Raw genomic sequence first — 27,359 nt, forward strand, 5'->3', positions numbered from 1 at the left:
TCCCCCGATTGAATATTTTGAGGCTCCAGGGCCTCCGAAGACGCCATGGATCTCGCTGTGACTTTGGTCAAATCGGTTATGCGCGCCTTCTACCAGACACGCGAGATTCTCGTCGTAGACGCTCTGATTCTTCACGAAGCGTACGTCTGCAATTGCTTCTGGATACCACATGCCCCGCGCTCACGTATTCTAGCCTCCGCGACGATGACCTTGCATATCTGATGGCCATCAACACGAAGGATCTCCATAAAATATGTGGCAAGCTACGAGAGGACCGATTCCTGACCGTGTGCGTCACCCCTGGCGAAGCACCACGAATAGACTCTTTCTGACTTGCGAGCTAGGCATACGAGACCCGAGTATCGTGAAGGCAACCCGCGACCGAGTAATCGAACGTGGTACTACATCAACTACAGGCACACCATTGACGCGATCAAATGGCGAGTGTACACCATCGACAAAGAGGTGCAGGGCACCACGGTCCAGACCGATGAAAAGAAGGAATATTTCTGCCCTCACTGCAAAGCTGAGTGGACCGCTATGGAGGTTCTCGATAACTCTAGCGAGCAGGGCTTCCTATGTCACCGGTGCAATCACCCTTTGACGTTTGAGGCCGACCGCAATCCCACGGGGCACGAGCAGTCAACACGTCTTAACGATCAGTTCAAGTTTATTACCGAACTTTTACCTAAGATCGATGCGGTTCACATCCCCGAGTGCGATTTTGACAGAGCTCTAGCCAAGGCCCGGCCAGTGGTTCGCGATGCCACACACCAGCGGGCCGAAACGATAGCGGTCGACACCGGGGTAAACCGGCCCATGGCGGTCAAGGGCTTGACCAATACAGGACCGCAGTCAATTGCAGTCAACATATCGACATCCGACGGACCCTCTGAGGCAGAAAAGGAAGCCGAACGTGCTCGTAGGGAGCAGATAGCGAAGCAGAACGCTCTTCCGTCATGGATGTCTAACAGCACCGTCACTGGAGAGTCATTTTCTGGAAATGTCCCAGGCGTAGCCACAGCTGCGGCCAAGAAGAAGGAAGAAGATATTAAGGAGGCCAAACCTAAGGGAGTAGACGTCAACGCCAGCACAAAAATTGACGATATTTTCGAGAGGCTCAAGGCTGAGCAGGCTGCTGAGCGCGCCAGGGAAGCCATGGGAGATGATGAGTCTGGGTCTGAGGAGGAGGAAGACGAATTCGAAGACGTTCCCCCAACAGGAACCGGCTCGGGACGAGATACAACAAGCACACCAAATATAAAGCGGAATCCCTCCGGTGATATATTCCGAGATGGAGACAGCTCGGACGAGAGACAAGCCAAGAGAGTCAAGATTGAGCCCGGCATCAAAACTGAGCCAGACGTTAAAGAACCTGCCAAGGATTCTGGGAATGCTAGTGAAGAGGACGACGACGATGAGGAGCTCGAATTTGAGGACGTCTAAAATTTGAAGCTTCCATGTATTGTAAGCTCTAATGCGCTATTGCCATGAAGCATTCGGCATAAGAGATATGCTAGCTCGTATCACCACAACAGACTTATTTGGTCATTTTAAGTGCTATTGACGCTTAACTGAGCGGGTGGCGTCGTGTGTAAAAGCGGCGCGTTAGTTAGACCTTATAGGAGCGTCCTCATCGTCTAGGAATGACTAGTCGTACCTACCTAATACTACTTAGTAGTACTGTACCTAGGTAGAAATAGTATGTTGTCTTGTATTCAAATTCGCGGGGGAAGCCACGTGCCCGCTAAAATCGTGAGTAGGGGATTCGCCAGTAGATATGATACCAAAGTGCAATAAACTACTACCTAGGTACTTTTGACGTCAACATCAACCTCGCCAACCGAAACAACCAAATTGAACAATACTGAGGCCTTGCCATTTGGACGTCTGCATCGGAGCTGTTTCATACCGCGAGCGCCATGCCCGGCCCCGGTCTTGAATCGATTGACTATCCAGGCCGCGGGTCACTACTACATCATCATGCCCCTTCACCTATCCTATCTGAGCCTCAGCTGAGAGATAAAGGCGCAACATCATGAGCCTCAATTTCCCATCCATTTACCTCCTGGAAACCAACATTCGGCCAGAGGAGCGACGCTCTTTGGAAGAGAGTATTCCCTCGCTGACCGGTGACGCCCACAAGGCAAAGGTCCTGCTGGGGAGAATTACGCGCCGTGAACGCGCCCTCTTCGAGCTTAGGCGGCTAAAGATCAAGACGGTGGACGTCCTAGAGCCCTCGGAGTTGACCTACGATGAGGATGAGCCGCCTTCAAAACGCCTAAGGACTTCTAAGTCGAACCCCGGCGGTGGTGGTGGCGCTCTTGACACGGGGCGGCAACATTGCTCATCGGGTACCGTTAAGGTAGTGAGGCTATCATGGCTGACCGACTCCCTCAAGCAAAGGACCGTCCTTCCAACAAAGGGTTATCTTCTCTATGAGGGCCAAAAGCTACGTGTTGCGGATCAGCCAAGTACCCAAAGACATGTGTTAGTTGACGAGGCCCCCACCAACAGCCCTACCGACAGCATATGGAGGCAGGCAGCCGAGGACACTGCCGAGCGCCTAAAGTCGAAGTCGTCAAAATTATCAGTCTCTCCGCATAGCCACCACGCCCAGTCTCGACCTTCGCCAGTGAAACGGCCTGCTCTCTTACACGAAACAACTTCCGATCACAATGCCTCCCTCCCCCCGGTACCGGACTTCCTACAAACCACCTACTCTTGTCAACGCCCCACGCCTATTAATACGCCAAACGCTACCTTCATCAACGAGCTTAGGGAGATCCGCACATTGCGCCTTCTTGAAGGCGACCAGATTGCTGTCAGAGCATACTCCACGTCAATAGCGGCGCTTGCGGCCTATCCCTATCACCTACAACGCTCGTCTGGTCAGTTTCCAGTGCATCGAAGCTTGGACCATATGTGAACTAACATTAATCTACAGAGGTGTTCAGGCTCCCTGGGTGCGGCACGAAGATCGCACAACTTTATCAGCAGTGGAAGGACACAGGGCAAGTAACCGAGGCAGTTGAGGCGACAGCCGACTCGAGATTGTCCATTCTGAAGTTGTTCTACCGCATATGGGGAGTGGGAGATAAGACCGCCCGCGAATTCTATAACAAAGGTAGGCAGTGCTGTAGCGCGAGGTATCATTGGGGCATAAAATTAAACTAAAAAACGCTGCAAACAGGATGGAGGGACCTAGATGATCTCGTTGAGTATGACTGGGGTTCCCTTAGCCGTGTGCAACAGATTGGCGTCAAGTTCTACGACGAATTCCAACTGAAGATCCCGCGAGCAGAGGTCGAGCAAATCGGTGCTATCATCCTTTCCCAGGCTCGCAAGGTGGACGTTGGCTTCCAGATGACCATTGCAGGTGGTTATAGGCGTGGAAAGGCACAGAGTGGTGATGTCGACGTGGTTCTAAGCCACCCAGACGAACATCTGACGCTGCGGCTCATTGAAAAGATTGTCATGAGCCTCGAAAAGAGCCAGCACATAACACACACACTGACACTTTCGACCCGAAACAGCGATCGAGGCCAGGCGCCACTGGCCTGGAGAGGTGAGGGGCCGGAGGGCTCTGGATTTGACACACTGGACAAAGCCCTGGTCGTCTGGCAAGATCCATCCAAGGAGGACGCACCGCACCGGAGAGTCGATATCATTGTCAGTCCGTGGAAGACGGTGGGGTGCGCGGTGCTAGGCTGGAGCGGAGGGAATACGTTTCAGCGAGACCTCCGGAGATACTGTAAGAAGGAGAAGGGGCTCAAGTTTGATAGCAGCGGCGTGCGGAGCAGAACGGACGGCAGCTGGGTGGATCTTGAGGACGGCGCATCGGCCGGTCCAGCGCCGGACATGGAGACGGCAGAGAAGAGGGTCTTTGAAGGGCTGGGGCTGACTTGGAGACCCCCAGAAGAGCGGTGTACGGGTTAAAGATCGAGACATGAAAGGATGATAAGGACGAATCTCATTGCGGGCTTACAAGGATAGGATGTAGATGCGGACTTTGTCCAGGTATCTGCCTTTGATGGAGATGCAAGTCCGAGATGCAAGCCGCACTGGTCTCTCTTGTGGATGCATTGTACTCCGTACGGAGTACCGAATTCGTACCAAGGGCTTTTTTGTGGGCTATCGCTGTTGTGGTTCCCCGACGGTCCGAGGGTGGTCTGGGATGATTGGACAGTTCGTAACCAGAATGTTGCAGCATATCTCCGCTCCGGTGCAATCATTCCACCGGGCCCGAGTCAATTCGGTGGTGCGTCTATTCATACTTCGTAGTACGAGTAGTACAATGCTATGCGGAGGCCTGAGTGTATGTAGTAGCATATTTCAGTGCTCTGGACAAGAACTCAGACAAGGAATCAACCATACACCCATGGGCAGCTTATTAGAGATATTACGTAGGTACTAGGGCTGTACTATGAACGAACAACGGGGAGGTTCCGGGGCCTTGGGGGGAGCAGGCTTGGCGGGTACAGAGATGCTAGCTACTAGCTTACTACAGAGTAGTACTATGTACATGATACTAGTACGGATACTCCTACGTACTCGTACGGACTCGTAGGCAATACTGCAAGGGGTGGCGGATCGAACGAGTGGAGTTTACGCGTTGCGGACAAGGCTAGCAGGCCCCGAACCCTGGTGGCTCACTGACTGGCTGGAAGAATCCCGCAATTGAACCTCTGGACACCGAGTTTGGGTGCCTGTTGAATGCAACGCCGAGGACAAATATCTGCTCGTACAGTGGGACCGGAGCACCTATAAATGCCAAGTAGCCGAAGCACAAAGCAGCTCATCTCACTCTCCATCGTCATTCCTCTCCCACGTCCCCGTTCATCCCATCTCCAACATCAAAGATCAGTCGCCACCAATTCAAACCCAGTCAATCATTATCTGCCCAATATGCCCCTTACTCTCGAACTTCCTGATCAGTATGGGTAAGTTGACCAACCCCATGATGCGGCGGCTCCATCGCCACGGTTACATGGTACGGTTGCTCACCCTCTACAAACAGCTTCATCCTCGCCATTGCCAGCTCAACCTTCCTCGTCAACTTCCTTCATACTGGCCTGACAAGCAAGTACCGCAAGGCTAGTGGCGTGTCGTACCCCAACGCCTATGCCAGCCATGAGCTTGCTACCAAAGACAAGAACGCTTACAGGTTCAACTGCGGTATGTTGCTATATTGGCGCAACTATTCATGCTACCCACAAGCTGACTTTGTTCTCCCATCGACCAGCCCAGCGCGCCCATGCCAACTTCATCGAGAACCAGCCCTCGTTCCTCGGCGCTCTGGCCATCTCCGGCCTCCGCTACCCCTTTGCCGCCTCTATCCTCGGCGCAACTTGGGTCGTTGGCCGTATCATCTACGCCCTAGGCTACACCAGCTCAGCTGGTCCCAAGGGCCGAGTCTTGTAAGAACCCCGCCATTTCCCCCCTCTATACCCCAAGGAGTATCGCAAGCTAACTCGAGCCTCCAGCGGATCCGTTGTCTCCACCCTCGCCGATTTGAGCCTCCGTCTCGCTGCCGTCTACACTTCGGTCATGTATGTTCTAGCTCAGTAAACTCCTGGTTTGCTCGTTTGGGGAACCAATCAGCCCACGTTATGTAGTACTCGGTCCGACGGGGGCCACTTAGTTTTATTTCCCGCGTGCATGATTATTGAAACATCATTTATAAAAGTTGCTTCGTTTCACCTGCGAAGCTTTCGTCGCTTGAGCTCCAGTCCGCTCATCTTGTCTGTGTCGTCCTTAACTGTGATATCCCCGGGATTCTCAAGCCCTCCGGCCTGTTGTTCCTTATCGATGAAACGTTCAATGCCGTTGTTCCCCAGAAGATAGTCACCAAAGTACTTCATGGCATTGAACACCTCTTCACCCGTCGGCACAATATTATCTTTTGGGAGCAAGAAGCCGTAACTCCCCGTGTCTCGCAGCTTAATCTGATAGCTGAAGTGCGCCCGCAGCTCGTGGTAGAACCAGTCAATGGCAGAGCCTCCTCCGGATTCGATGCGCTGGTACGGCTGCGGCGGTCGAGTGTCGCTCAGCGTCGCTGCTCCTTTACATGCTGACGTGACAGAGTATGGCTCGCCGTTGGAGAGTCGGATCGCCTTCGCGATACCAGCTGCAAGCTCCTCAAGGTTTTCTAGATTTGGAGGCTCCACTGAGCACGAGAAAGAGTAAGGAAAGAGAACCTGCTGAGAATATGAATGGAGATCGAGCAAGCCAACAAACTTGACATTGTTGAGCGCAGTCTCGTTGCGAGCCCAGTCAGCCAGGCGCTTCGCCTCAACGGCCTGGAACGGCTCTTCTCCGCCATAGCTCTCAGAGCAGGGGTCATCGTGGACGCCAGCGCTCTCCCACTCGTATCCGAACGCATGGTCAAGATCAAATCCACGGCAGTACCGCAGGCTTGTCTGCTGTCGATTCTTGCGCCAGAGGCGGTCGACCTGCCAGGTGTATTCAATACCATCAGGGTTCACTGCGGGTATGAAAATAATGTCGAAATGATCCAATAGCTTCGTAATCATAGGCTCCTTTCCAAAAGCTGTGATAAAAGACCACGCCAGGTAGTTGACCGTACTAGTGGATATCCACTCGCGGCCATGGAGGCCCCCGGTGACTACAATCGTCTTCCGTGGAGAGGATGGGCCAGCTGGCACCGGTACCCCCACGCGGAGAGCAGGTATGTCTCTGCCCTCAAAGGATTTACCAACAGAAAAATATTTCACATATGCCGGGAACATAGCCTCGAGGAGTTGCATCCAACGGACGATGACGGGCAGCGGCTGGTAGTCTTGGAAGAAGAGATTGTCGCCTGCGCCAAAGGGTGCCGACAGATCTGCGTAAACTCCTTCCGGTGTAATAGACTGGGCGACGGCATTCGACGGTATCGATTCGTATACGGCCGCCGCCAAGTCTGGGATCAAGGTTGATTGAGATTGTTGGAGCGACTTGGGCAGCAGCCTCAGGAGCGGCGTAACCTCGTCGGCTTGGAGCCGTATATCGACGTAGTCATCGGTGAACGCCCACACATCTAGGAACAGGCGATCGGCTGCTTTCGCGAGCGCAGACTCCTCTTCAAAATTCGTCACATTGAACCGTAGAACTAGCTCGTTCGCATATTGTGTGCGAAGTGCGTTAGGAACAGGCGGGTAGTCAGCGTCCTTGGTCGGATGACGCCCAAAGATAAACTCGATGGCTCCATCGCGAAGCCTCGTCAAGAACGGAAACAACCGTTCTTGGCTAGATGGCGCCGTGGAACTGGTTTGAAAGGAACCCCAGGGACGAGTGCCGGCGCCATCGGCGCCATCGAGGGCAGCTAATGATGCTAGGAGGGCGGTGGTACTAAACTTCATCTCGGCGTCGTCGGGCGCAAGTCTGGAGTATCGCGCAGGCGAGCGAAACTTGACAGATAATAGCAAAAAAAAGGGTTAACCGTTTCAAGGTGGCATCAGGACGCTTGTTGTGTTGTCCGATTCTGCGAGCCCTCAAAGTTTACGGAGGAGGAAGTATAGCAGACGATGAATCGCATACGTACATGCGTGCCTACCGTAGTACTACTAGCAGTAACCTTAGGTATTCGTACCTATATGGGAACTAGCGGAAACGGAGTGCTATCGATAAGCAGCCAAGATATCGATACTCGTATCCGTGGTTGGGCAGATGACCATCCAAGCTCCAGCCACAACCCGTTTCTGTGCTGAAGGTACGGAGTACTAGGTACTCCGTAGTATACGTACGAGTTTGTACTTGTACTCAATTTAAGTTGGCTGACAAAAACAAAAGATCTCCCTCCCCTATCGTAGCGCGGATCCTCTTTTCCTTTTTGTCATGGGTTGCCCAGCCACATCTTTTTGCCTTCTGACGTTGACCCCTGGGTAACTGCTCAGCCACCAAAGACTGGCCCACAGGCGCCCCGATCCCCTGGCTCTGCCCCGTCTGGAAGGCCGCTGTAGCTGATAGCGTGCTGAAGCTGAGCGTCAATCGCACGACTTGGGCCCGATCACCACTTTCTTTTCCAGCAACCGCGACCGACAGTGTTTTCAATGTGTCCCGAAGCGCCTCGCATGCTTTGTTAGGCCGCGTGCCGAGTGTCTACCACACATATTATACCCATCATCTTACCGCACCTCCTCATTCTCCTCGCTCCCACCTCGACAGCACTGCACCCAGGGTGAGCTTGATGCGGCCAGACTACCACCAGAGGCCGCTGCCCATATAATGACCCAACGGCGACATGCCACTTCTACGCCGTCGCGGCAATATGCCCAGCGAAAGTAACATGCGACCTCACAATCCTTCTACCGCAGACGATGTTAGGCATGACGCCAATCCAACGCCCCAGTCAAGCCATGCCGTAGACGACCCTTCAGTCTCCAACGACGACCAGAGCCGCGCGTCATCAGCAAGTCGACCCAATACACCCCCGGTTCAGGAGGAATCCAGCCGACACAAGCGTTTCTCAGTCCTACGGTTTCGCAATGCCTCTGATTCCCAGTTGTCGCTTCGCGCTAAACAGCAGGCTGAGAAGCCTCCGCCGGTTCCGCGACGTGCGTATACACACCATCCCAAAAGAAGTACGTAGTATTAGACTAACATTCGAAAAGCTCCGGAGATTATTACTACTGCCCCGACTGGCGAATTAACCGGCCCCAAGAAGAAACCTTCCCGTATAAGCCTTGCCGCCGCCAGACTGCGACGATCCCACGATATCCCCCGCGATGATGATACCTTCTCGAGTCACCCCCAAACGCAAAAGCTGTCGAGAAAGTCATTCGCCGATGAAAGAAGTCGTTCGTCGCTCGCACCGCTCGAAGAACCGTTGTCTCCCCGGCAGTCAATACAGGATGGGGCGGGATCCAATGGCATGACGCCGCCAGCAATGCCCAATCGTCAATCCGAATCGTCCCGATCAGATGCTAGTTCAAATGATCGCCGGTCTCAACAAAGCCCTGCCACTACACCGAGGAAGTCCCCAGCAACAAGTTCTTTCTTCAAGATGCGGAGAGCAAAGAAAGGGCCGGAACCATTGTTCCCCCTCTCTCATCTGCCTCAGAAGGACAAGACCCCCGCCGCGTCCTCGTCAACCTCACTGATAGTTGCCTCAACTCCAAGACCATCGTCAGTTCACAGTGGGAAAACACCCCGGAACCAAACAGACAGGGTGGATGGTATACAGCGCCCTGGGCCGTCTCCAGCAGCCGCTTTGCTATCTCAGGGGGGAGGGCCCCGGTCCGGACAATCATCACCGACGAAAGCGAAATTTTTACGAGGTAGATCTTCCACCATGAGCTCGATAGGCCGCGATTCCACAGACGACCACCTCTTGCCCCCTACTACAAGGACATCATCATCTACTGGCCGGAAAAGCTTCGGTGATCTCTTTGGCCTGAGCCGGATACGTCAGAACTCGGAGCTTAGTCGCCAGGGCACACTGACCCCTGCGACACCTGCCTCAGCTGCATCTCAGAGCAACTCACTACAGCTATCGAGGGAATATATCGCCTTGCCGGAAAGGCGTGATGATGAATCCCCAGCCAAATACCTTGCCCGCGTCGAGGATGTCCTCAGCCGGGGGGTCATCGCCGCCACTTTGTCCAAGGGCTCCGATCCTTTCTCTGCGGCTGTTCTCAGAAGCTACATGCGCAGCTTCAGCTTTTTTGGAGACCCCATGGATATGGCTATCCGGAAACTTTTGATGGAAGCAGAGCTTCCTAAAGAAACACAGCAAATTGACAGGTGTTTACAGGCCTTTGCGAACCGGTACCATGAATGCAACCCGGGTATCTACTCCTGTCCAGACCAGGCCTACTTTATCGCGTTCTCCCTTCTCATCCTCCACACCGACGTGTTCAACAAGAATAACAAGCACAAGATGCAGAAACCAGATTATTTGAAGAACACGCGTGAAGAGGGGATCTATGATGACATCTTGGAGTGCTTCTACGATAACATTACATATACACCTTTCATTCACGTCGAAGATGAGCTAGACCTGGTTAGTGATCGGGCCAATCCCAAATCTAAGAGGAAACAACTGCTGGGCTCGACGAACGATGTGCCGAAACGGGCTGCTAAGGAGCCGATCGATCCGTACACTCTTCTTATAGACGGAAACTTAGACACTCTAAGGCCCTCTCTCAAGGATGCCATGCTCTTGGAGGAACACTACAATTATTTGGGGTCAGCCACGACTCTCAACTTGAAAGATTTGCAGAAAACTTTCTTCCGAACTGGAGTCCTGCAGATCGTCTCCGCTCGATCACGGCCAGACGCGTTCATGACCGAGAGAACAGCAACAAACCCCGAGGGTGCAGGCCCTGGAATCGTCGACATTAAGATCACAAAGGTCGGCCTACTGTGGAGAAAGGACCTCAAGAAAAGGAAGACCAGGTCCCCTTGGCAAGAATGGGGTGCTATCCTCACGGGAGCACAACTCTACTTCTTCCGCAACACAAGCTGGGTCAAGAATTTGATGCACCAGTACGAAAGCCATATCAAGGCTGGAAACGATGAGATCCCTATCATCTTTAAGCCACCTCTCGAAGAGTTCAAGCCAGACGCGCTCATGTCCACACATGGAGCTGTTGCCCTCCACGACTCGGCGTACAAGAAGCACAAGAATGCCTTTGTGTACGTCAGACAAGGCGGCGTTGATGAGGTTCTTCTCGCTGATAGCGAGGACGAAATGAACGATTGGCTTGCCAAACTCAACTATGCGGCAGCTTTCAGGACCTCTGGTGTTCGAATGCGGGGCGTCGTTGGCGGGAACTATGACGGTCAGGGTCGACGAGGGATTCGACGACTCGATAACTCGGATGCTTCCCAGCTAGTTGACACCCCTAGCGGTCAGGTTTCGATTGTCAGAGGCCACATTGACCACAAAATGGTCGAGGACATCCAAACGGCCAGACGCGACTTCATGGAGCAGAAAATTGAGGAGGCGGATGAGAAGGTCAAAACTACCCAGAACCAATTGGATGAGCAACTACGGAACGCTCGCCATCTCCAAATACTTGCGCCTATCCAGCCGAGGACAAGAGATCAGCTGCTGTCGGCAGCAGCTCGTATGTCTGCTCAACTAAAGTGGACCCGGATGGAGATATGGAGAGAAAAGTGCCATCGCGATATCTTGAAGTTGGACCTTGAAGAAGATCGACCTGGAAGCGCGCTGTCTGGAGCTACACCTCTCAAGTCCCAGCGGAGTAAGTCGTCTCGCGATAGGGAGTCCTCGCCCGCACCACGATTATCCGTCTCCCGCACTCGGTCCAAATCAAAGCACTTGCCCGTGATCAGCAAGAGCACACACAACCCTCCTGACCTACAACTCCAAATTTTATCCAGTCCTACGGAAAAGGTAGAGGTCGCAGGGTCACCGACGGACCAAGAATTTGAGACCCCCCCACAGAGCGCAACAACCCAACGTGGGACTTCCCGCGAGCCATCGCGCACGAGGTCGGATGCGGCGAGTGCCTACAAGGAGTCGACATCGAGCGTTCCTAGTTCACCCACCCAATCTCATGAGCAGACACCTCAAGCGAAGAAGACAGAGCCCCGGGGCACACAGAAAGACCGACCCCCGTCGAGGTCTAGCCACAGGCAGGACGATGTCGACGCCGAAGAGCGAGATTTCCTGCGTCAAGTTGGGCTGCTTGAGACCAGTCCGAGTAAGGATGCCTCTGACAAGGCTACTGTGTCGACCACTGGAGATGGCACAGATCAGATATCTGCGGCGGACCGCGAAAAGATTGACAAGAATAAGATCAGGCGGAGCTTGCAACGGACCCTTAGGGAGGGTGCTGGACACCTCTCCCATCACCGGAGCAAGCGACACAGGGAAGGGTACCCGGTGGCACCCTCGGAAGAGACGGTCCGTGACAGCACGCTCTCTCGAGGAACTGGCAGCTTCGTGGTCCATGGAAAGAAAGCGTCAGTCATCAATTTCGGGACAGGGCTGCAGAACATGTCCAATGATGAAAAACTTCGGGCTCGCAGGCAGTCTCAGCAACTTGATCAGCCCTTGTCCCCTACTTTAAGCAACGGCGACGACGATGACTTTTACTCCGCAGCCGGTGATTTGGGGGACACTGAGGAACCCACATCACGCAGGGAATCGGTGGCCAGCGCAAGCACCGCTACTGCGCGGAGCTTCCGCGAACTGCACAGAAAATACTCGTCGGCTCATGCCAGCAGAAGCGTGTCCAACAGCGGGAGGCTCGCCGTTCCCTCAGATGGGGAGAGCGAGGCTGCGGTGAGCTTCTCGGAAGGGCGGAGATCCCCATTGCCGCCCATCGAAACAGAAGAGGAAGAGGACGATGAAAGAAGTGAGGGGGAGAGCGGAACTGATGGGAACATTAAGGTCCCCGTCAATAAGGAGACCAGCCACAAAAAGGAGCAGGGCGATAGGGGGAACAAGGACGAGGGAGCATCCCAAGAACCGGCTTGCTTACAGAGCCCCCCCGTACAAACGGTTAACGCATAAACGAGCCAAGAGGGAAAGTATAGAGAAGCGAATCCTACTCAGGCAAGCCTTGCAAGATATTTCTGTCAATTTATCAGTCGTCAGCGTCGTTAGCATCAAAACAACTGGTTTTAATCGGTTCTATATTTCAGTGCGCTCCCAAGCCGCATCTATGACGGATGATACCAACCCATGGCCCCGTAGAGTCGAAAAACAAAAGAGGCTCCCAGGGCCGACGAGTAATGTCTATTATCAGGCACTTTTATGAAGGGAGTTTAAAGAGTAGGGCTAGAATATAAAAGGTCTAACATGTTGTTTCCTTCTATCCTAGCGCTGTCCAACTTGCGCCATTCACGATGCCCATATATGAAAACACGAACACTATAGCAGTTTTAGGGCAAGCTTAGTTCAAAAGTTGGTATTTGCCAGCAGACACAGCTATTACTGAGGTATCGGACTTCTCCTCGAACCCCTGTCGCTCTTTCTTCCTACTTACTGCTTGGATCATTTCTTACCCTTCTTCTTTTTCTTGCTGGAGGACGCAGCTGCAGGGGCCCTTTCCACCTTCACCCCTCCACCGCCCACCAGTTCCAACGTCTCCTCTTCCTTGACGATACCGCCTTGCGTGGCCTCTGCGGCCTTCTTCTTGCCCTTCTTTCCCTTGGGCCGGTATGATGAACGATCGCGCAGTGGGAGCCAGCGCTCGGGGTCCGGAGTCTTGCCTTCGACGTAATTTTTGGGAAGCTTCCGCTTCCTCCGCCTCTTAGATGCCTTCTTATCGCTGTCGTCGAGCGCTGGGCGCTTCAACGCCGAGCTCTTAGGTGCTGCCGCCACCCCGGATTCAATCAGCTGCTCGACGTTGACGCCGTCGATCAACTCGGCCACCTCGGGAAGCTCAGTAACGTACTGCTCGGCCTTCTCCGGGTCGGAGGGTGCCAAAGACGCAACCAACCCCGCGGCGGCAATGTGTGATCCCTGGTGTTCGGCAAAGAGCCTCTCGAATGCGGATCCGGCGAGCTGCAGGTCTCTAGGGTTTGATGACCTAAGGAGCTCAATGCCTGCCTCCCGCAAGAGAGAGGTCGCAAAGCCAGCCGGGCGCTGCTGCCAATACGTAGCCGCCTTAGCCAACTCAGCCTTTGCGGACGTCTCCTGGCCCTGGTCTCGCATGAGGGAAACATTTAATGCAACCAGCCCCGGGCTAAATCGAACGTCTGTGTTTCGTACATCCTCGCCCCTCTCTAGTCGAACAAGGAAAGCTTCGAGGGTGGATAGCGCAGCGCCGGAATTCTCTTGCCGCAACTGATTTTGAATCAGGGTCAGAATCAGGGCAACATCGTACGGTCGCTTGCGCGATAATTCTTGCAGGGCGCGGGTGAGCTGCTTTCCAGAGGATCCGTTCGTCTCAGCGGCAGCGTTCAACACCGAGAGGGCATTCACCTCTCGCTGTGTTGCAGGGAGGTACGCCTGGGACAGGGTCTTTGCCGTCCTTCGTGCAACTCCTTCGACCTTTTGAGCCTTGAGATCAATAATTAGGTTGTTGCGGTTGAGGTGGGCCGACTGGTATTTGAAAAGCTTTGCGTCTTTACTCCTGGCAGCCCATGAAGCCGCCTTGCGCTGGAGCAAGAAAGGGTTCTCCACAGCGGTACTAAGAGCGGCGCGGTTGTTTTCTATCACAAGTTCCAAATCGGGGTCGCTATTTCTGTATAGTTCATTAGCATGTGATGGACTGTCGGAGCGTGGTCGTCACCCCTAGCAGCAAAACTCACCCGGCCTGCCCTAGCGAGTTATATAGATCGAGGGCTTCCTGGACCTTCCCAAGCCTAGCATACACGTAGGCTTGCTGGGCGAGTATGGGGTGCATCTCTGCTTCTTTATCCTCCTCGGAAAGATCATCCGACGCATCGCAAAGCCTGGCAGCTCGCTGCAGGAGGGGAGAAGCCTGGTCAAACCCTCCGCGTGCAATGTAGGAGCACGCCATGTTATAGCAGACTTCAAACGTATCAGGTTCGTGCTCCTCGAGCGGGTATGACAGAGCAGTACCCTGGAAATGGGCTTGAGCCGCAGCAGCCCTGAGGTTGATGTTCAAGTCATTCTTCTCCTCACCATCGTCCTCCCCGGAGAGCCTCTGATAGATGCCGTGGACCTCGTCGAATCTCTCGGCACGGTACGCGACCTGGGCGGCGACGTGGCTAAAACTCCTCTCCTTCAGGCCGACCGACTTGAGAAAAGCGGCGGCGTCGTCCAGCCTACCAGTCTTGTAGAGTGCGTAGGCTTTCTCCAGCGCGCAGGTTGCTTCGAGCTTGACACCTCCGTCGTCAATGGCCCTCAGGGCATCGTCAAAGCGGTCAAGGTAGAGTAGGGCAACGACCCTGGTGTGCTGGGACGTGACATCGGCCTTGTTGCCCTTGATGGCGGCGTTGGCTGCCTTGAGAAGCTCTTCGTGGTCTTGGATAGATGCCGAGCGCAGAAGGGCGCTGACAGCGGCGGCGGGATCTTGCGGCATGATTTACTGCTCAGGTCGGCGCATCGCTGGCTGGGGAGAGGGATGGTCGCTGGTCGCTCTCCGTATCGGATTGGGGGCCTTGGTGCACGGTGAAGAATCCCCCTGGCTTCGATGCGGGCGCGATGATAGATTCGTTTCCCCGGGTGCGCGTTTCGGAGGCTTAGGTGCGGCTAAGCTTAGACGGTCGCTTGGATGCTTCGCTCGTTCGATGTTAGCAGTGTAGAAATCTCCGGCCCACCGATTTTGGCTGCGCAGCGGGGCAATTTTGCTCTGGTGGATCGCGGGGCTAAACGACGATGGATACGGTACATAGGTAGTAATATAATACGAGCACGACTACTCCGCACAGTTATTGAACAACAATAACAACACTAGCAATGTTAAGTGATCTTTTTTATATAGTAGCTATTAGTCTTTTAGAGGTATGATGCTAATTTTTTTTTAGTTTTGGGGGGGGGGAACTTGGTTTTTGAAGGTTGTTTGTGATAGCACCCGATGGATAGCTCCATCGCCAATGCTCATCCTTCGCAAGCTGGATAACAATTTAACTACATTTTTGAGTTGTATGCATTAATCACCCCTGGAAAGATTTCACATCGACCTGAAGGGAGATCAAGGCCCGAGAGATGTGCCCACCACATTAGACGGGAAGACTAAGCGTTGAAAATACCACACAACCACGGGTACCGGGTATCTCGCTAGCAAGCAGCATAAAATGACCGATCTACGAAGTAGTACTTATAGATATTACCTAGAAACGAACAGTCTAGCGCATCAGAATATTCCCAACCGCCTCTTGCTCTTCACCGGGGTACTATCCTGCTTCCGCGGGTATGCTACTCTTGAACCCTGCCCATGCAAAGCGCCCGGGTGCCTGATCTCGCCGAGTTTGGTGCTGTTGGTCGACATGGTGTTCCGCGACAGCCTTTTGTCCCGACCCTCGCGGCTGGTTCGTGAGCGGTCCCAGGCATGGCTCTTGTGATGTGTCCGAGAGGAGTGTTGGGGCCTAGCAGGTCCGGTACTGGTTCTCTTCGGATTCGACCGGGTAGAGAGACGGCTGGACAAATCAGTCATGGTGCGGATGGCGTCCGCCCGTGACGAATCGCAGAGCGATATAAGTGACCCATGGTCGAGTCTGCAATGGTGATTTGCCGTCGAAGAAGAGCCATAGAGATTGGATAGAGTCGCAGTGAGCCTGCGGATGACCCTTCTCAATGAGCCCCTTGACGCACCTGTCCCATCTTGTTCAGAATCACGCAACCAAGTCACGAGAATAGGCCGGTGCTACCTAAGCCTCTAGTACTCACCATCACCTTTTTCGAAGGAGCTACCCCCGTGCGAGAGCTTGGAGGAATACACACGGCGGACCCCGCCCCGCGCCTTGCGCAGGGCTCTCCTCAGCCTGGAGCTCGACTCGTCTGGGTGTTTGCCGCGGCCGAAGTCCTTGAGGACGGCTAGACACCTGGTGTAAGTGTCGACGAGCGACGTCACAGTGTCACCGAAGCTGCCCATGGTTAGTACATTGATCTGTGGGTTGGGCGTGCGCCGATTTGCGTGCGGATTTGCGTCGCGATGCGGCGGCTCATGCAGGAGCGTGCTGGGTAAATGGAGGTGCGATCGAGGAGTGAGCTGACACCATCGCACGTGGTTTTTGTCCTGGCCAGGGGGCTTGCTGGAACTGGAGAAATGCAGAACTGCAGGTTCCCCGTCAGCTAACAAGGCCTCCTCACATCACCTGGTAATTACGCTGGCAGGCTGGCGGCGATCCCACCAAGTTTCGTCTCTATTCACCTATCATCAGTAGCTGTCGATCGCCCATGGGCGCGGGACTTGAATGGGTTCACTCCAGGTATGCGTCGGACCAAGAGCCGGGCAACCGACCCGTGTGGGGGCAATTAGGCTGATGGGGTGATGGGCGAGCATGAGATGACGGGACAGCCGACATGAGGCCGTATGTGTCCCACGCTTGCCACGGATAATGTCTGTAGAGTGTGATTATACTCATATCTTGGAGCCTGAGCGGTACAGATTTGACGTGCATCACGGCGCTGGTCCCAAATACAGCAAAGCTCGACAAGGAGACGGGCGTCGGGGCGATATCGTTGCTCTTTATCTCTCCAAGGCAACCGCTGGCAAGCTCTCGGAAATCGACTCGGATAGGCGGGCGCTGCGGCCGCCAGGACAGTCGACGAATGACTGCCATTCGCCTAGAGCGTCCAGATTATTGCAGGGTCGCTGGCGCACAGCAAATCACGACCCGCGTGTTATCTGGGTCCCTGAGCCCCCACGGTTGATGGGCCTCAATCACCCGCTTGTTACGCATGTGCTCCTGGCAGTCTGGCAGTGTGTCTCTCCGCCTTGCTAGTTGCAGCCACAACCTCCATTGCAAAGCAGCCTCCCGCCCGCCCTGGCAAATCTGGGCGTGGGATGCCGCGATACCAAAATGATACCAATGATGCCACCGCTTCTTTCATGCGGCTTTCTGCGGGCGCAGCGGGTGCAGGGCGCGCAATCGTGCTCCAGGGACGCCATGGCATCTTCGATCGATGATAAGGCCCTCCCAGCAGAACGGCACCGGGGGCATTGACAAATGCACCGAGATCACCGCCAGGCCTGCTAGGGTGCGACCCATCTTGCCAATTGCCTGCTACGCGCCACGCACCACATCTAACGACGAGCTTCCGTGCTCCGCTAACACGGCGGATAGACTGGCTGCCTCTGGCAGACTGGCACCATCCCACCACTTTCGGCCCGCCCCTAGCCCAACATAGCCACGTCCCATTTTCCGCGTGTGGGATTGTGGGTGGACGTGGGCAAGTGGGCGCGCACCTCCAAGTCGAGGTGTGCTTCCAAACTCGTGAATAATACTTATGGCCTGGCGTCGCCCCTGGCCGGGCTTGTTCATGAGGGTCTTTTTCCCGCTAACAGACCCTGTCTCTACCCAACCCGCACTGGATACCATATCGAAAAACCCCACGGTTTCCATGGACGAAGCAACATTTAGTCGTCGCTGTCTGTCGACTTTTGAGTCTTTCGCACCTCATGGCGGCGCCCTCGCCGTCACCGTCTACGTCCAGGCCCCCGCAAATGCCGCCGCCGCCGTCTCCACCACCATTGCCGACACTAGGGTCGTCGGTCTCACAGCACGATGATCTTCCAAGCTCTCCATTCCCCCAAGGCCAATGCCGGTACATTCTCATGATGCCAGAGCTGAAGGGCCAGCGATGTGCCTGTGTCACTTTTAGCCGAGACAAGTCCCTGCCCGGCGCCATGTGCGACTGCGGCCACCTGGCATGTTTCCATCTCATATCTGCCGATGCCCCATCGCCGGGCCGGAATCGGGATCAGATTGAAAATGTGAAGCAGAGAATCAACGTGCTGGAGCAGCAGGTCGAGTTATACGGCGAGCACGCGGATCTGAGCCAGGTCGTGCCTCGTCTAAGTCAGCTAGAGGAGACAATGGACCGGAACCGGGAGGAATTACAAAACGAAATCAAGGGCTCGTACCGGAATATCTCTGCCGCCTGGCAGCTTATCGAGCAGCTCCAGCGCAGAATGGTGGCATTTGAAGAGACGCACCGCGTTCAGAGCGAGCAGCTCACGAGGGCGGGCAAGGAGCTGGAGGATCTACGGAATCGCAACCTGGAGCTACTGGAAACTGATGAGATGTTGGAGGAGAGGATTGAAAGGCTCGAAGGGATGGACGCGCTTCCCTCACCTGTGTTAGAACCTCTGACCAAGGACGTTGCTTCGGATCTCGTACCCAACCCGATGCCCTCTAACGTATTCCAGCGGCGGCGGTCTTCTGCCTCTCGCCCAACTCTGCCTCTGACAAATATGGGGAACCAAACCTCTACCCAGCTAGTGGATGCTTCCACAGCGGACACTAAGCTTTCTGAAGCATCTGGAGCGTCGGGCGCGTGGACGGTTCACATCTCACTCCTGCCATCCCGAGAACTGCCTTTTCCCTTTGAGAAAGACACCACTGCATACAAGAGATGTTTGTCACGGGGGCTTCAGCGGATGGTTGCGGTGGAAGGAACCGACGGCAAGGCATTCATCAGCGCCGTGTCCCGGGCATTTCGGAATGTCCTGCAGGGCGCCTCCTGGGAACCATTGCGGGCCAAGATTTGCGACGCCAGGAAGCTCGAGGGGCTCCCGATGCTCCGCACGCTCGGACGCGATGCTGGGCACGGGGATTACAATCTGGAGTTCCTGCGCAGACACTGTGGTGTCTGCGACGCAGATGGCAGGATACAAGCGTTGTATTTGGGGGTCCAAGAGAAGGCTCTTTCGTGGCCCAAGATCAAGCAGCTGCCCGTCTACGTCGAAGGCCTGGAATCTAGCTGGGAGTATGACAAGTATCTTGATCACCGGGGCGATGACGATGACGACAAGGATAGCATCGGCACCAGCTGCCAGGCTGAGCTGTCGTGGCCAGCCACCCCGTCTTCTTCAGACATGCCATCGTCGAAGCGCAGTGCATCCGAGATGCAATCGACCGCCCTGGCAACGGGGGGCGTTAGGGTGGGCGAGAATGAAGGCCCGATGGCCAAGAAGAGTCGGAAGTGCATGCCCGGAATGATTGAAATTCGGTGACGGCCGGGCTGCACGCCAAGATCACGCGTGCTCTGTCCATGATTTCAACGTTTGCTTTTTTTTTTTTTTTTAATGCGATGGAGTAGGGCGCTATGGAGGCCTATAGACGGAAGGGTCCTATTTTGGAAATATGGGAACGGGATAATTGGCTAGGATTAGAGAAAAAGAACAACCTGTACACAATCTGGCATATATAAGATGATAGCCGGGTTCTGCCAGAGTCGCGGGTGTCCAAGCATATACGACCTGGCGGTTATTATTGTCTATAACGAGGTAGAGGCTTCTAATAGCTCACGCTGCTCTCTTCAGATGGGCGCCCAAAACCAACTATACCTAGATACTACTTGAACACATGGCACTATCGATACACTGCGAGTACGGGTGGCGAATACCTATGTGACCATTACCCAAAGTGACAATCATCGGTGTGGCACATGTACACTATAGTACCTATGGCATATGTCTAGGGGTTTGTAGACTAGTCGGCCGGGGTAAGTTTGGGTATAGGTAGTATTAAGATGCATTGATGTACATACCAAGGTATCAAAGGCGTAGGCTCTTTGGCCACTTGCATCTAACGTCCCAGCTAACGCGCACTCGTCCCAGGCCAAAAAAAACAAACAGAGGACGGAGTGCCATGTACGACGTATACACAATCCAGACAAGAGGATTCTTTCTCTTAAGCGATCGACGTTCGCTTCGACCAGGGCTGGAACTTCTACTTCACCGTATTTACGTTGTTGCAATAGTGTATAAAGTAGGCTGTTCCCATCTCATTGTCGTCGTACTTGATACGAGTAGTCAAGTAAGGTAGTGTTGCGGACGCTCACTTAACAAGGTTCTTTTACTGATGATGGCATCATCCACATGGCGGATCGACTCGCATTGGAAACTGATTCGGTCCATAGAACTCCTAGCGTCTTAATTTTTGGCCTTTTTCATTTCTTTCTTTGATGATGGAGTGCGCTGGCGTTGTTGTTGGAGGTTGGGGAAAGTTGGGAGATTCTCCTTTGGATCGGAGGCTGAATCAGGCGCCTCCACTCCACAGCTCCTCCACGCCTCGCCAGCTCCACTCAACTGATCAACTGAGGTGCCTGGGATTTGAGCAACAACACTCCTGCACCGCCCGACGGTTGCCATCCTGTCCACCTGTATCCTATACTCGCACGAGCAAGAAACCCCTCTTCCTTCTCACCTCTGATATTTTATTCCGTGTTCGCAATCGCTATCAATCACTCACCTCCGTCACCGTGCCAGCCAAGTTAGCAACCGTCCCAACTTGGCGAACCAGCCCGCCTCTCGAATATCACACACGAGGCACGTCGCGCTCTAATAGCAAACATGGATTTGGACATTGAAATGGACGATGCGACCCAGGAGCCGCTCATGGAGGAGCCTTCGCGAAGCAATGCTGACGAAATTCTGGTACGCCTGCTCTACGTCGCGCACCCCACCAAGCCGTGTTTTCCCTTTGCTGACCGATGCCTTTCTCCCCTGGCAGCAACCCGACGAGCCAGAAGAGCTGGGCGAGGTGGTTGAGGAGGGTGACGCCGAACCCGCAGGCGACGAATCGAAGACGCTCGTGCCCACCAAGGTGCACATTCGCGGACTAGACACACTAAACACCGACGACATCAAGACCTATGTTAGGTCACACTATGGATCGACCGACAGGGTCGAGTGGATCGATGACTCATCTGCCAATCTTGTGTTTGGCTCTGAATCGGCTGCTCGTGACGCTCTCATTGCTCTTTCTAGCATCGAAATCGTTGACCCCTCCGCCCTCGCCCCGGGAGAGTCTCTGCCGGCCAAATCATTCGATGGCAAACCCGAAATCTCCCTCCACATTCGCCTTGCAGTTGTGAGCGACAAGAAGCAGCCCGGAGCAGCCCTGCGCAGCCGGTTTTACCTCCTGAACCCCGAGTACGATCCCGAGGAGCGCCGGCGGCGCAACAAGTATCGTGACCGCGATGGTGATCGACGGAGAAGCGAGAGGCATAGGCGGCGAGACTCGGACGAGAATATCCCGTTTGAAGCGAGTATGTACGATGATGTGCCTCGCTCCGCAAGGGAGAGGCGCTACTCTGACTCGCCTGACCGGTTGAGATCGTACTCGCGGGAGAATCGTGGCAAGGAGCTCTTCGCCGGCCGTAGTAGCAGGGCGCGAGATAGATCGGCTTCGCCACTGAGGGACAACGATGGAGACCAGAGCATGGGAGAGAGACACGCAGGCTCCGATGGCAACCGAGCCAAGGCTCGTGCCATCAAAGATCGCATAGGGACCGAGGACCGAAACAACAGGCCTAAGGAGCTGTTCCCCAGCAAAGCCTCCTCTGGCCGAGGCGGACAGCTCGATCAGCTGGAGACGGCCATCGGCTCGGCCCACCTTAGGGAGGAGGACCGCCCCAAAATCGTCGACCTGCCGTCAAATTCTAGTAGTGCTAGCTTTAATATCCGTGGAGAAGCCCAACAACGCGGGCAAAACGAGGGTTTCTCCATCAAAGGTGCTGCCGCCAACGCCAAAGAGCTTTTCCCGGGGAAGCTGGGTGGCGGCAATGCTGGAAAGGAGCTTCTTGATGGGAAAGGAAAGCGGGGACCTAGGCAAAAGGCCGAAGATCTCTTTGGATAGGGTGACTCCGCGCGATTTCTATGCAACAATTAGTAGTCTAGGAAGAGGGTGCGAGATATCCTCTGGGAAGTTTTTATGGGACAATGGTTCGGGACGGCATTCAACTCACGATAGATCACGATACCACGGCGTGGGCGTTCAAAATGGCTGACTGACTTTTTGCGCAATGTCCCGCTAGTGTTTCTTACCACCACTTCTCGGTCATAACTCGCTTTGGATCCATTCCTAGCCCATCTTTGGATGTCAAAGTGGCCACCAACTCGTCCGTCATAGTTGGCGGGCCACATACGTAGACAATGGTAGAGTTGAGATCATGCGCGCCAGGGTCTATGAGGGCCTTGAGGTCTGCAATTGAGAGGCGGCGGCCATGCAGCCTGGCCTCTGTTCCGTTCATGTCTCGTCTTCCGTCCCCAGGCACCTCCTCGGAGGAGCCCGTAGCAAACACGTCTATCGAGCCCTTGACCTTGCCCTCGCCAAACAGCCGCGTAATCCTGTCAAGGAACACCACCTTGCCCAGCCCACCAGAAGGCATTTTGCTCGCGTACGCTAATCTCACCTCCATCCTGCTGAACTCTTTCATCTTCTCCCCCATGTAACTTAGCATACTCATCAGGGGGTTGATGCCCACACCGCCGGCTACGAAGACTACGCTCCGCAGGCTGCCCACGTCGAGGCCCGGGGGCGGGAACACGAAACTTCCCCCAATGCGCACCTTCAGCGTGGCCCCCAGGATCTCATCGCGGGGCCTCCACAGCCAGGCTGCGGGAAGATTATCTGGAGACTCTTGGACCGCCAGCTCCAGGTAGGGGCATGGCTCACCCGAGGCGGCCGAGGGAGGGCTGGTGATGGTGAAGCCGCCGGCTTTGGGGGTACCGGGGACAAAAGTGTCAAGCCACTGACCGGGAAGGAACTGATTATTCTGTTAGAACATGGGCTTTCCCTCGTCGGTAGAATGGGATGTGCACGACACAGCCTTAGGCTCGTTGAAGGTAGAAGGGGGACGAACCTCGGTGGGCCCAGAGAGTAACTCTAGGCGAAAGAGCCTCACTCGGTCATTGACTTCATCTATACGGGCGAGTTTCGTCTCGTAAAGCTCCTACAAATACTCAGCCCTCTGCTTGGCTGGCGTCAATGGTGATGGTTATTGTCCTCACCTTGGCTCGTGGCTCTGCGGCTGTTCTTTCCAGGTGACTGGTCTTCTGAGTTGACATGTTTCTTGGGATACGTGGGGTGGAGGCTGTCCAAAGAAAATGTAGGCGGACTGACACAGGTCCCTTCCATAGACTTAGTTGGCGAGCCAAGGACACCGTCGTTTGCGCATATGTGCATGTAAAGTGTAAAGTGTCGCGTGGGGAGGAAGAGGAGGTGGAGGGGCAGTTGACGATCGCCACCAACTGCTGAGGAACACTACTATGGGCGCCATTGGCCAAACTTGAGCTAAAAACTAGGAAACAATGGTTTCACTGCCTGAAGGATGAGGAACGGGGGAGTAAATATGTAATATTCTATCATCTTTTCAAACTATGCCTCTCGGGGAGCCGCCTCCGTACACAGCCCATGGGCCCCAAGCAGTAGAGACGAACCACACTCTGACGCCTGCTTGCTACTCATCAGGATCATCTCTACCTTCCAACCCTCGCTTTACCTCATCATTCCGTAGCAGCCCACACGGAGTAGCTGGCAAGTTCGATACGTCATCTATATATACGGACGATGCTTACGCTGGTTCCGTCCAGTTCACCTGTTCCATCACTTGCCCAGCACTTGAATGCGTGTATCCTATCCGCAGGCGTAGTCGCAGAGGCTACCGAGCGGTTAGTATGACAATATCATGTATCAAAATGAGGCAACTTACCCCCTTGCACCCAGTGACTCTCATCATTTGGGTGGCCTCGGCTCTCGGTCCTAAGTCTGAGGATGAGATGCTTTGCAGTTGCAGCTTCTGGGACTTCGGAACAGCTGCTTGAAGGCCCACGTTTGATAGCATCGCCGACGACGACGTGTTCTGGAAACGAGCAACGGCTTGAATGATCCCCTCCGCATTTCGTTGAATCTGGAAGGTCACATTCAGATCGTTGCCGTTGTAACAAGGATGTCCAGCTGGTGGGTGTTGTTGAGGCGGCGAAGTCGAGGTAGAGCCCATAATGTCAAGGGTGGACGACGGAGGGGCTGGCGAGGAGGTACCTGAAGGTCCCGATCCGAAGAGGTCCATGATTGAAGACATGTTGGATTGTTGTGGAGGAGGAGATGTGGATGATGGAGGTGGGGAGGTGGTGCCGCCGCCAAGGATATCCGCTAGAAGATCCGAATTGTTGGTTCCCTGGGCACCGTTGGAGCTTTCCACAGCCGGAGTATCCATAATATCCAGCAGGTCCTGCTCGGAGGGCTTGACAATCTTCGACTTCCTGTTGCTCGCCTTGGACTTTTTGGTAGTTGCCGGCCCCAGGACTCTAGACTCTTCCTTGATCTGGGGGGGAGGCATCTTCTCTAGCACTCCGCGTCGGATCTGATCGAAGGAAAAGAGGTTGCTATACTCCACAGCACGCTGCTGCACTTCCACATCTAAGCTGGTCTGGTAGGTTTGCAGCAGCCGCCGGACCCTTTCGATCTGCGAGGAATCGTTGAAGCGTGTCGTCAGTTTCATGAGAGCTGTAATGATGTATTCAGTCGACACTTGGTTGGCGTAGCTGCTGTTCAGAATGAGCGTAAAAAGGTCCACAATATCGCTCTCTTTGACCTCCTTAACCAGCTCTTCTTCCTCGTATTGGCCACCCCTGAGGAGGGCATCGGCATACTCGCCAATACACCAGGCGCCGGCCTGAGAGAGACTCTCCTGAGTGATATCCTTCTTAAGGTTGGTGTAAAGCTTCTGCACGGCATAAGTCTGTAGCTCTGGGGTTGTGGCAATGAGCCGAACAAAGGAGGAGAGGATCTGTTCTTTGACATAGTTGCCAGCAAGCGAAAGGACGCGAAGCATCGTATCAAAATGCCAGCGCTTGTTAGGTGCAAACTTATCCGCGGCGATGCCAATCTGGCTCGTCATGGTGGGCTTGAACTCGTTATCTGCAACCTCTAGGAAGGCAAGCAGCTCCCTTATGAGCACCCGCACGTTGTTCTCGTTGATAAGTGTGAAGCTCAGATCCAAAGCCCGCCTCCTGATGCTAATATCGGGGTCTCGGAGACATTCGAGGATGGTGTTACGGTGTCTCTGGACTGCATTGGGCTCAATCGCCACGACCTTGATGAGCGTATTGAGGGCGACATAACGAATATTGTTGTCCCGATTCGTCAGAAACTTGCCGAGAATGTTCACGCCGAGAACTCGCAATCCTGAGTCTGCCTCAATGTCGAGAATAGTCAAGACAGCCTCGTAAAGAATCGAGTTTCCGACATTCTTTGAAGAGTCCGTGTTGGTGGCAACTTGGGCCAGGATATCGTTAATCTGCTCGCTCGTCTCGGCGTCGCCCACAGCCAAAACCCTCAATAGTCGTAGAATCTTGACTTGAACAAATGGATCTGTGATGCCTGTGACGTCGTGTTCCGGCGCATACCCCGATGTGGATAAGCTTTTTAGAGTCTTGACCAGGCCTGGAACGAATGATCTGAACTTCTCCACGATGCCCTCCTCGCCACCTTCTTCCTCGTCCGCCTCGCAAAGGCTGGTCACTAGGGTCAACCCACAGAGAAGAACGCCGTGGTTTCGGTCGGAAATGAGCTGGGTTGCCTTGTCGATGAAGTGTTCTTGAAGGTCTGGGACCTTGCGACAAATGCGCATAGCGCAGAGTGCAGCCTTTCGTCGGATATAGGGGTTGGCGGTGGAGATTAGATTCTCGATTTCGGGGAAGAGATCTCTGGACATCTCTAGGGAGGCAATGTTTCCCAGGGTGCAGAGGGCCAGGCCGACAACATATTGGTTCGAGTGCCCAAGGTCGCTGTAGCTAGGTCAGCAGGGTGGTTTCAGTTAGGCCAGATAGTGAGAGCACATACTTCTTCAACGAGTTGGTGACTAGAGTCAGCACCTCTTGATTTTCATCGAGGAGCAAGCTGGTAGCAAGATGCCCCAGTCGCTTGTCGGCAAAGCGTGGAGAGGCTAGCAGCTTCAGGCACTCAATCTGCCCAAAGTGCGTCCGCTCGCCGAGGGTAAACAGGTATAAGAGCTTCGCAACATTGTTGCGCCTATAGAAGACATAATGTCAGCCTCAATAAGTTTGTTGGTGGAACTGGGATGGAGGCGCACCGGACGTTATGGTCATGCGACTCCTCGCGGAAGCTGGCACGTATAGCAGCACTCTCCTTCTGGATGACCGCACGCTCGTCCGCAATTGTCTTCGCCGCACGAACGTTGCGGATGAACTGTTTCACTGCATCATGACGAGTGTAAGTAAAACTAATCGTCCCGTTTACCTAAATTGTAGCCCATACAGGAACTCATCTTGCGGCAGCGGGAGAGACGACCCGACGGATGGGGTCGCCAGACAGGTCCTTGTCCAGGGACAAGAGGCGGTCGCGCGTGTCGGTTTGGGATATCGGTCGGAAATCGTTCACGGGCAGAGTGTAGGGTAATGGGACCACTCAATTAAAGAATTTGCCCAGGTGAAGAGGACCTGCTCCAGAACCCGTGGTCGTTGTGATGTTGGCGCGAGATATGTTGCTGATTAGGGACGTTGGGGGAGCGAAGGCGGACACATTTCAACGTGGGGCTCAGGTGCCAAGTCCAGCCAAGCTGTGATGTGGTGCTGGAGTTCGCCGCCACTGTCCCCCAGAGCTTCTCCCAAACGTACCACGTACCCCGGAAGAATATCCACCCGCCCATTCTCTTTAAGGTAGCAAGCACTTGACTAGGTGCGAGAACTGAATGGATCTACCTCCCAGGAAACAATAATCTCAGAAACTGCTGCCTATAATTTCAAGCAGTTTTCTAGTAACCTGATGCTTTTGAATATATTGTGGGATTGTTCCAAGATTATGGGTCGCACTGGCTGAGAGTGTCTAGCTGGGTAAGGAATATTACTAGTTAGAATAGCTATAGCTATGTGGTCTATGAGTGCTATTACGTATAGGGGAATTTGACATACTCCTTCTGACTTCATTAGGCTAATAGGAAAAAAGATGATTATGAGAGGTGACTGAAGCAGGGCAGCGCTGCTCTATCATGACAC

At 54.2% G+C, this 27,359-nt stretch overlaps 10 protein-coding genes across 10 annotated transcripts; 6 read left to right on the top strand and 4 right to left on the bottom strand.

Moving 5' to 3' along the window:
• Positions 1–45: 45 nt before the first annotated feature.
• Positions 46–1,446, top strand: ACO1O0_003436 (uncharacterized protein; the record flags this gene model as incomplete). Its single annotated transcript, XM_083192890.1, has 3 exons — positions 46–140; positions 194–289; positions 345–1,446. 3 exons carry the CDS (start codon positions 46–48, stop codon positions 1,444–1,446), a joined length of 1,293 nt encoding a protein of 430 aa, XP_083051947.1.
• A 592-nt stretch (positions 1,447–2,038) lies between these two features.
• ACO1O0_003437 (type-X family DNA polymerase) lies at positions 2,039–3,939 on the top strand (the record flags this gene model as incomplete). The annotated part of the gene is made up of 3 exons (XM_083192891.1): positions 2,039–2,891; positions 2,948–3,127; positions 3,194–3,939. 3 exons carry the CDS (start codon positions 2,039–2,041, stop codon positions 3,937–3,939), a joined length of 1,779 nt encoding a protein of 592 aa, XP_083051948.1.
• A 969-nt stretch (positions 3,940–4,908) lies between these two features.
• ACO1O0_003438 (MAPEG family protein) lies at positions 4,909–5,571 on the top strand (the record flags this gene model as incomplete). Its single annotated transcript, XM_083192892.1, has 4 exons — positions 4,909–4,943; positions 5,021–5,178; positions 5,246–5,420; positions 5,487–5,571. The coding sequence occupies 4 exons, from the start codon at positions 4,909–4,911 to the stop codon at positions 5,569–5,571; spliced, it is 453 nt and encodes a 150-aa protein (XP_083051949.1).
• Positions 5,572–5,699: 128 nt separating this feature from the next.
• On the bottom strand, positions 5,700–7,364 carry ECM14 (M14 family metallopeptidase; the record flags this gene model as incomplete). The annotated part of the gene is made up of 1 exon (XM_083192893.1): positions 5,700–7,364. One exon carries the CDS (start codon positions 7,362–7,364, stop codon positions 5,700–5,702), a length of 1,665 nt encoding a protein of 554 aa, XP_083051950.1.
• A 1,931-nt stretch (positions 7,365–9,295) lies between these two features.
• ACO1O0_003440 (Arf family guanine nucleotide exchange factor SYT1) lies at positions 9,296–12,490 on the top strand (the record flags this gene model as incomplete). The annotated part of the gene is made up of 1 exon (XM_083192894.1): positions 9,296–12,490. The coding sequence occupies one exon, from the start codon at positions 9,296–9,298 to the stop codon at positions 12,488–12,490; it is 3,195 nt and encodes a 1,064-aa protein (XP_083051951.1).
• Positions 12,491–12,973: 483 nt separating this feature from the next.
• On the bottom strand, positions 12,974–14,972 carry srp72 (signal recognition particle subunit SRP72; the record flags this gene model as incomplete). The annotated part of the gene is made up of 2 exons (XM_083192895.1): positions 12,974–14,168; positions 14,236–14,972. 2 exons carry the CDS (start codon positions 14,970–14,972, stop codon positions 12,974–12,976), a joined length of 1,932 nt encoding a protein of 643 aa, XP_083051952.1.
• Positions 14,973–18,170: 3,198 nt separating this feature from the next.
• ACO1O0_003442 (uncharacterized protein) lies at positions 18,171–19,571 on the top strand (the record flags this gene model as incomplete). Its single annotated transcript, XM_083192896.1, has 1 exon — positions 18,171–19,571. One exon carries the CDS (start codon positions 18,171–18,173, stop codon positions 19,569–19,571), a length of 1,401 nt encoding a protein of 466 aa, XP_083051953.1.
• A 1,341-nt stretch (positions 19,572–20,912) lies between these two features.
• ACO1O0_003443 (NCBP3 domain-containing protein) lies at positions 20,913–22,200 on the top strand (the record flags this gene model as incomplete). Its single annotated transcript, XM_083192897.1, has 2 exons — positions 20,913–20,996; positions 21,073–22,200. The coding sequence occupies 2 exons, from the start codon at positions 20,913–20,915 to the stop codon at positions 22,198–22,200; spliced, it is 1,212 nt and encodes a 403-aa protein (XP_083051954.1).
• A 184-nt stretch (positions 22,201–22,384) lies between these two features.
• On the bottom strand, positions 22,385–23,411 carry ACO1O0_003444 (FAD-dependent oxidoreductase; the record flags this gene model as incomplete). The annotated part of the gene is made up of 2 exons (XM_083192898.1): positions 22,385–23,119; positions 23,355–23,411. 2 exons carry the CDS (start codon positions 23,409–23,411, stop codon positions 22,385–22,387), a joined length of 792 nt encoding a protein of 263 aa, XP_083051955.1.
• Positions 23,412–23,917: 506 nt separating this feature from the next.
• APL4 (AP-1 complex subunit gamma domain-containing protein) lies at positions 23,918–26,632 on the bottom strand (the record flags this gene model as incomplete). Its single annotated transcript, XM_083192899.1, has 5 exons — positions 23,918–24,004; positions 24,056–26,132; positions 26,188–26,376; positions 26,438–26,561; positions 26,629–26,632. The coding sequence occupies 5 exons, from the start codon at positions 26,630–26,632 to the stop codon at positions 23,918–23,920; spliced, it is 2,481 nt and encodes an 826-aa protein (XP_083051956.1).
• Between the last annotated feature and the right edge of the window lie 727 nt (positions 26,633–27,359).

This window comes from Amphichorda felina (genome assembly GCF_050947745.1).
Source record: "Amphichorda felina strain 45539 chromosome Unknown scaffold_3, whole genome shotgun sequence".
In the NCBI taxonomy this organism is placed as follows: domain Eukaryota; kingdom Fungi; phylum Ascomycota; class Sordariomycetes; order Hypocreales; family Bionectriaceae; genus Amphichorda; species Amphichorda felina.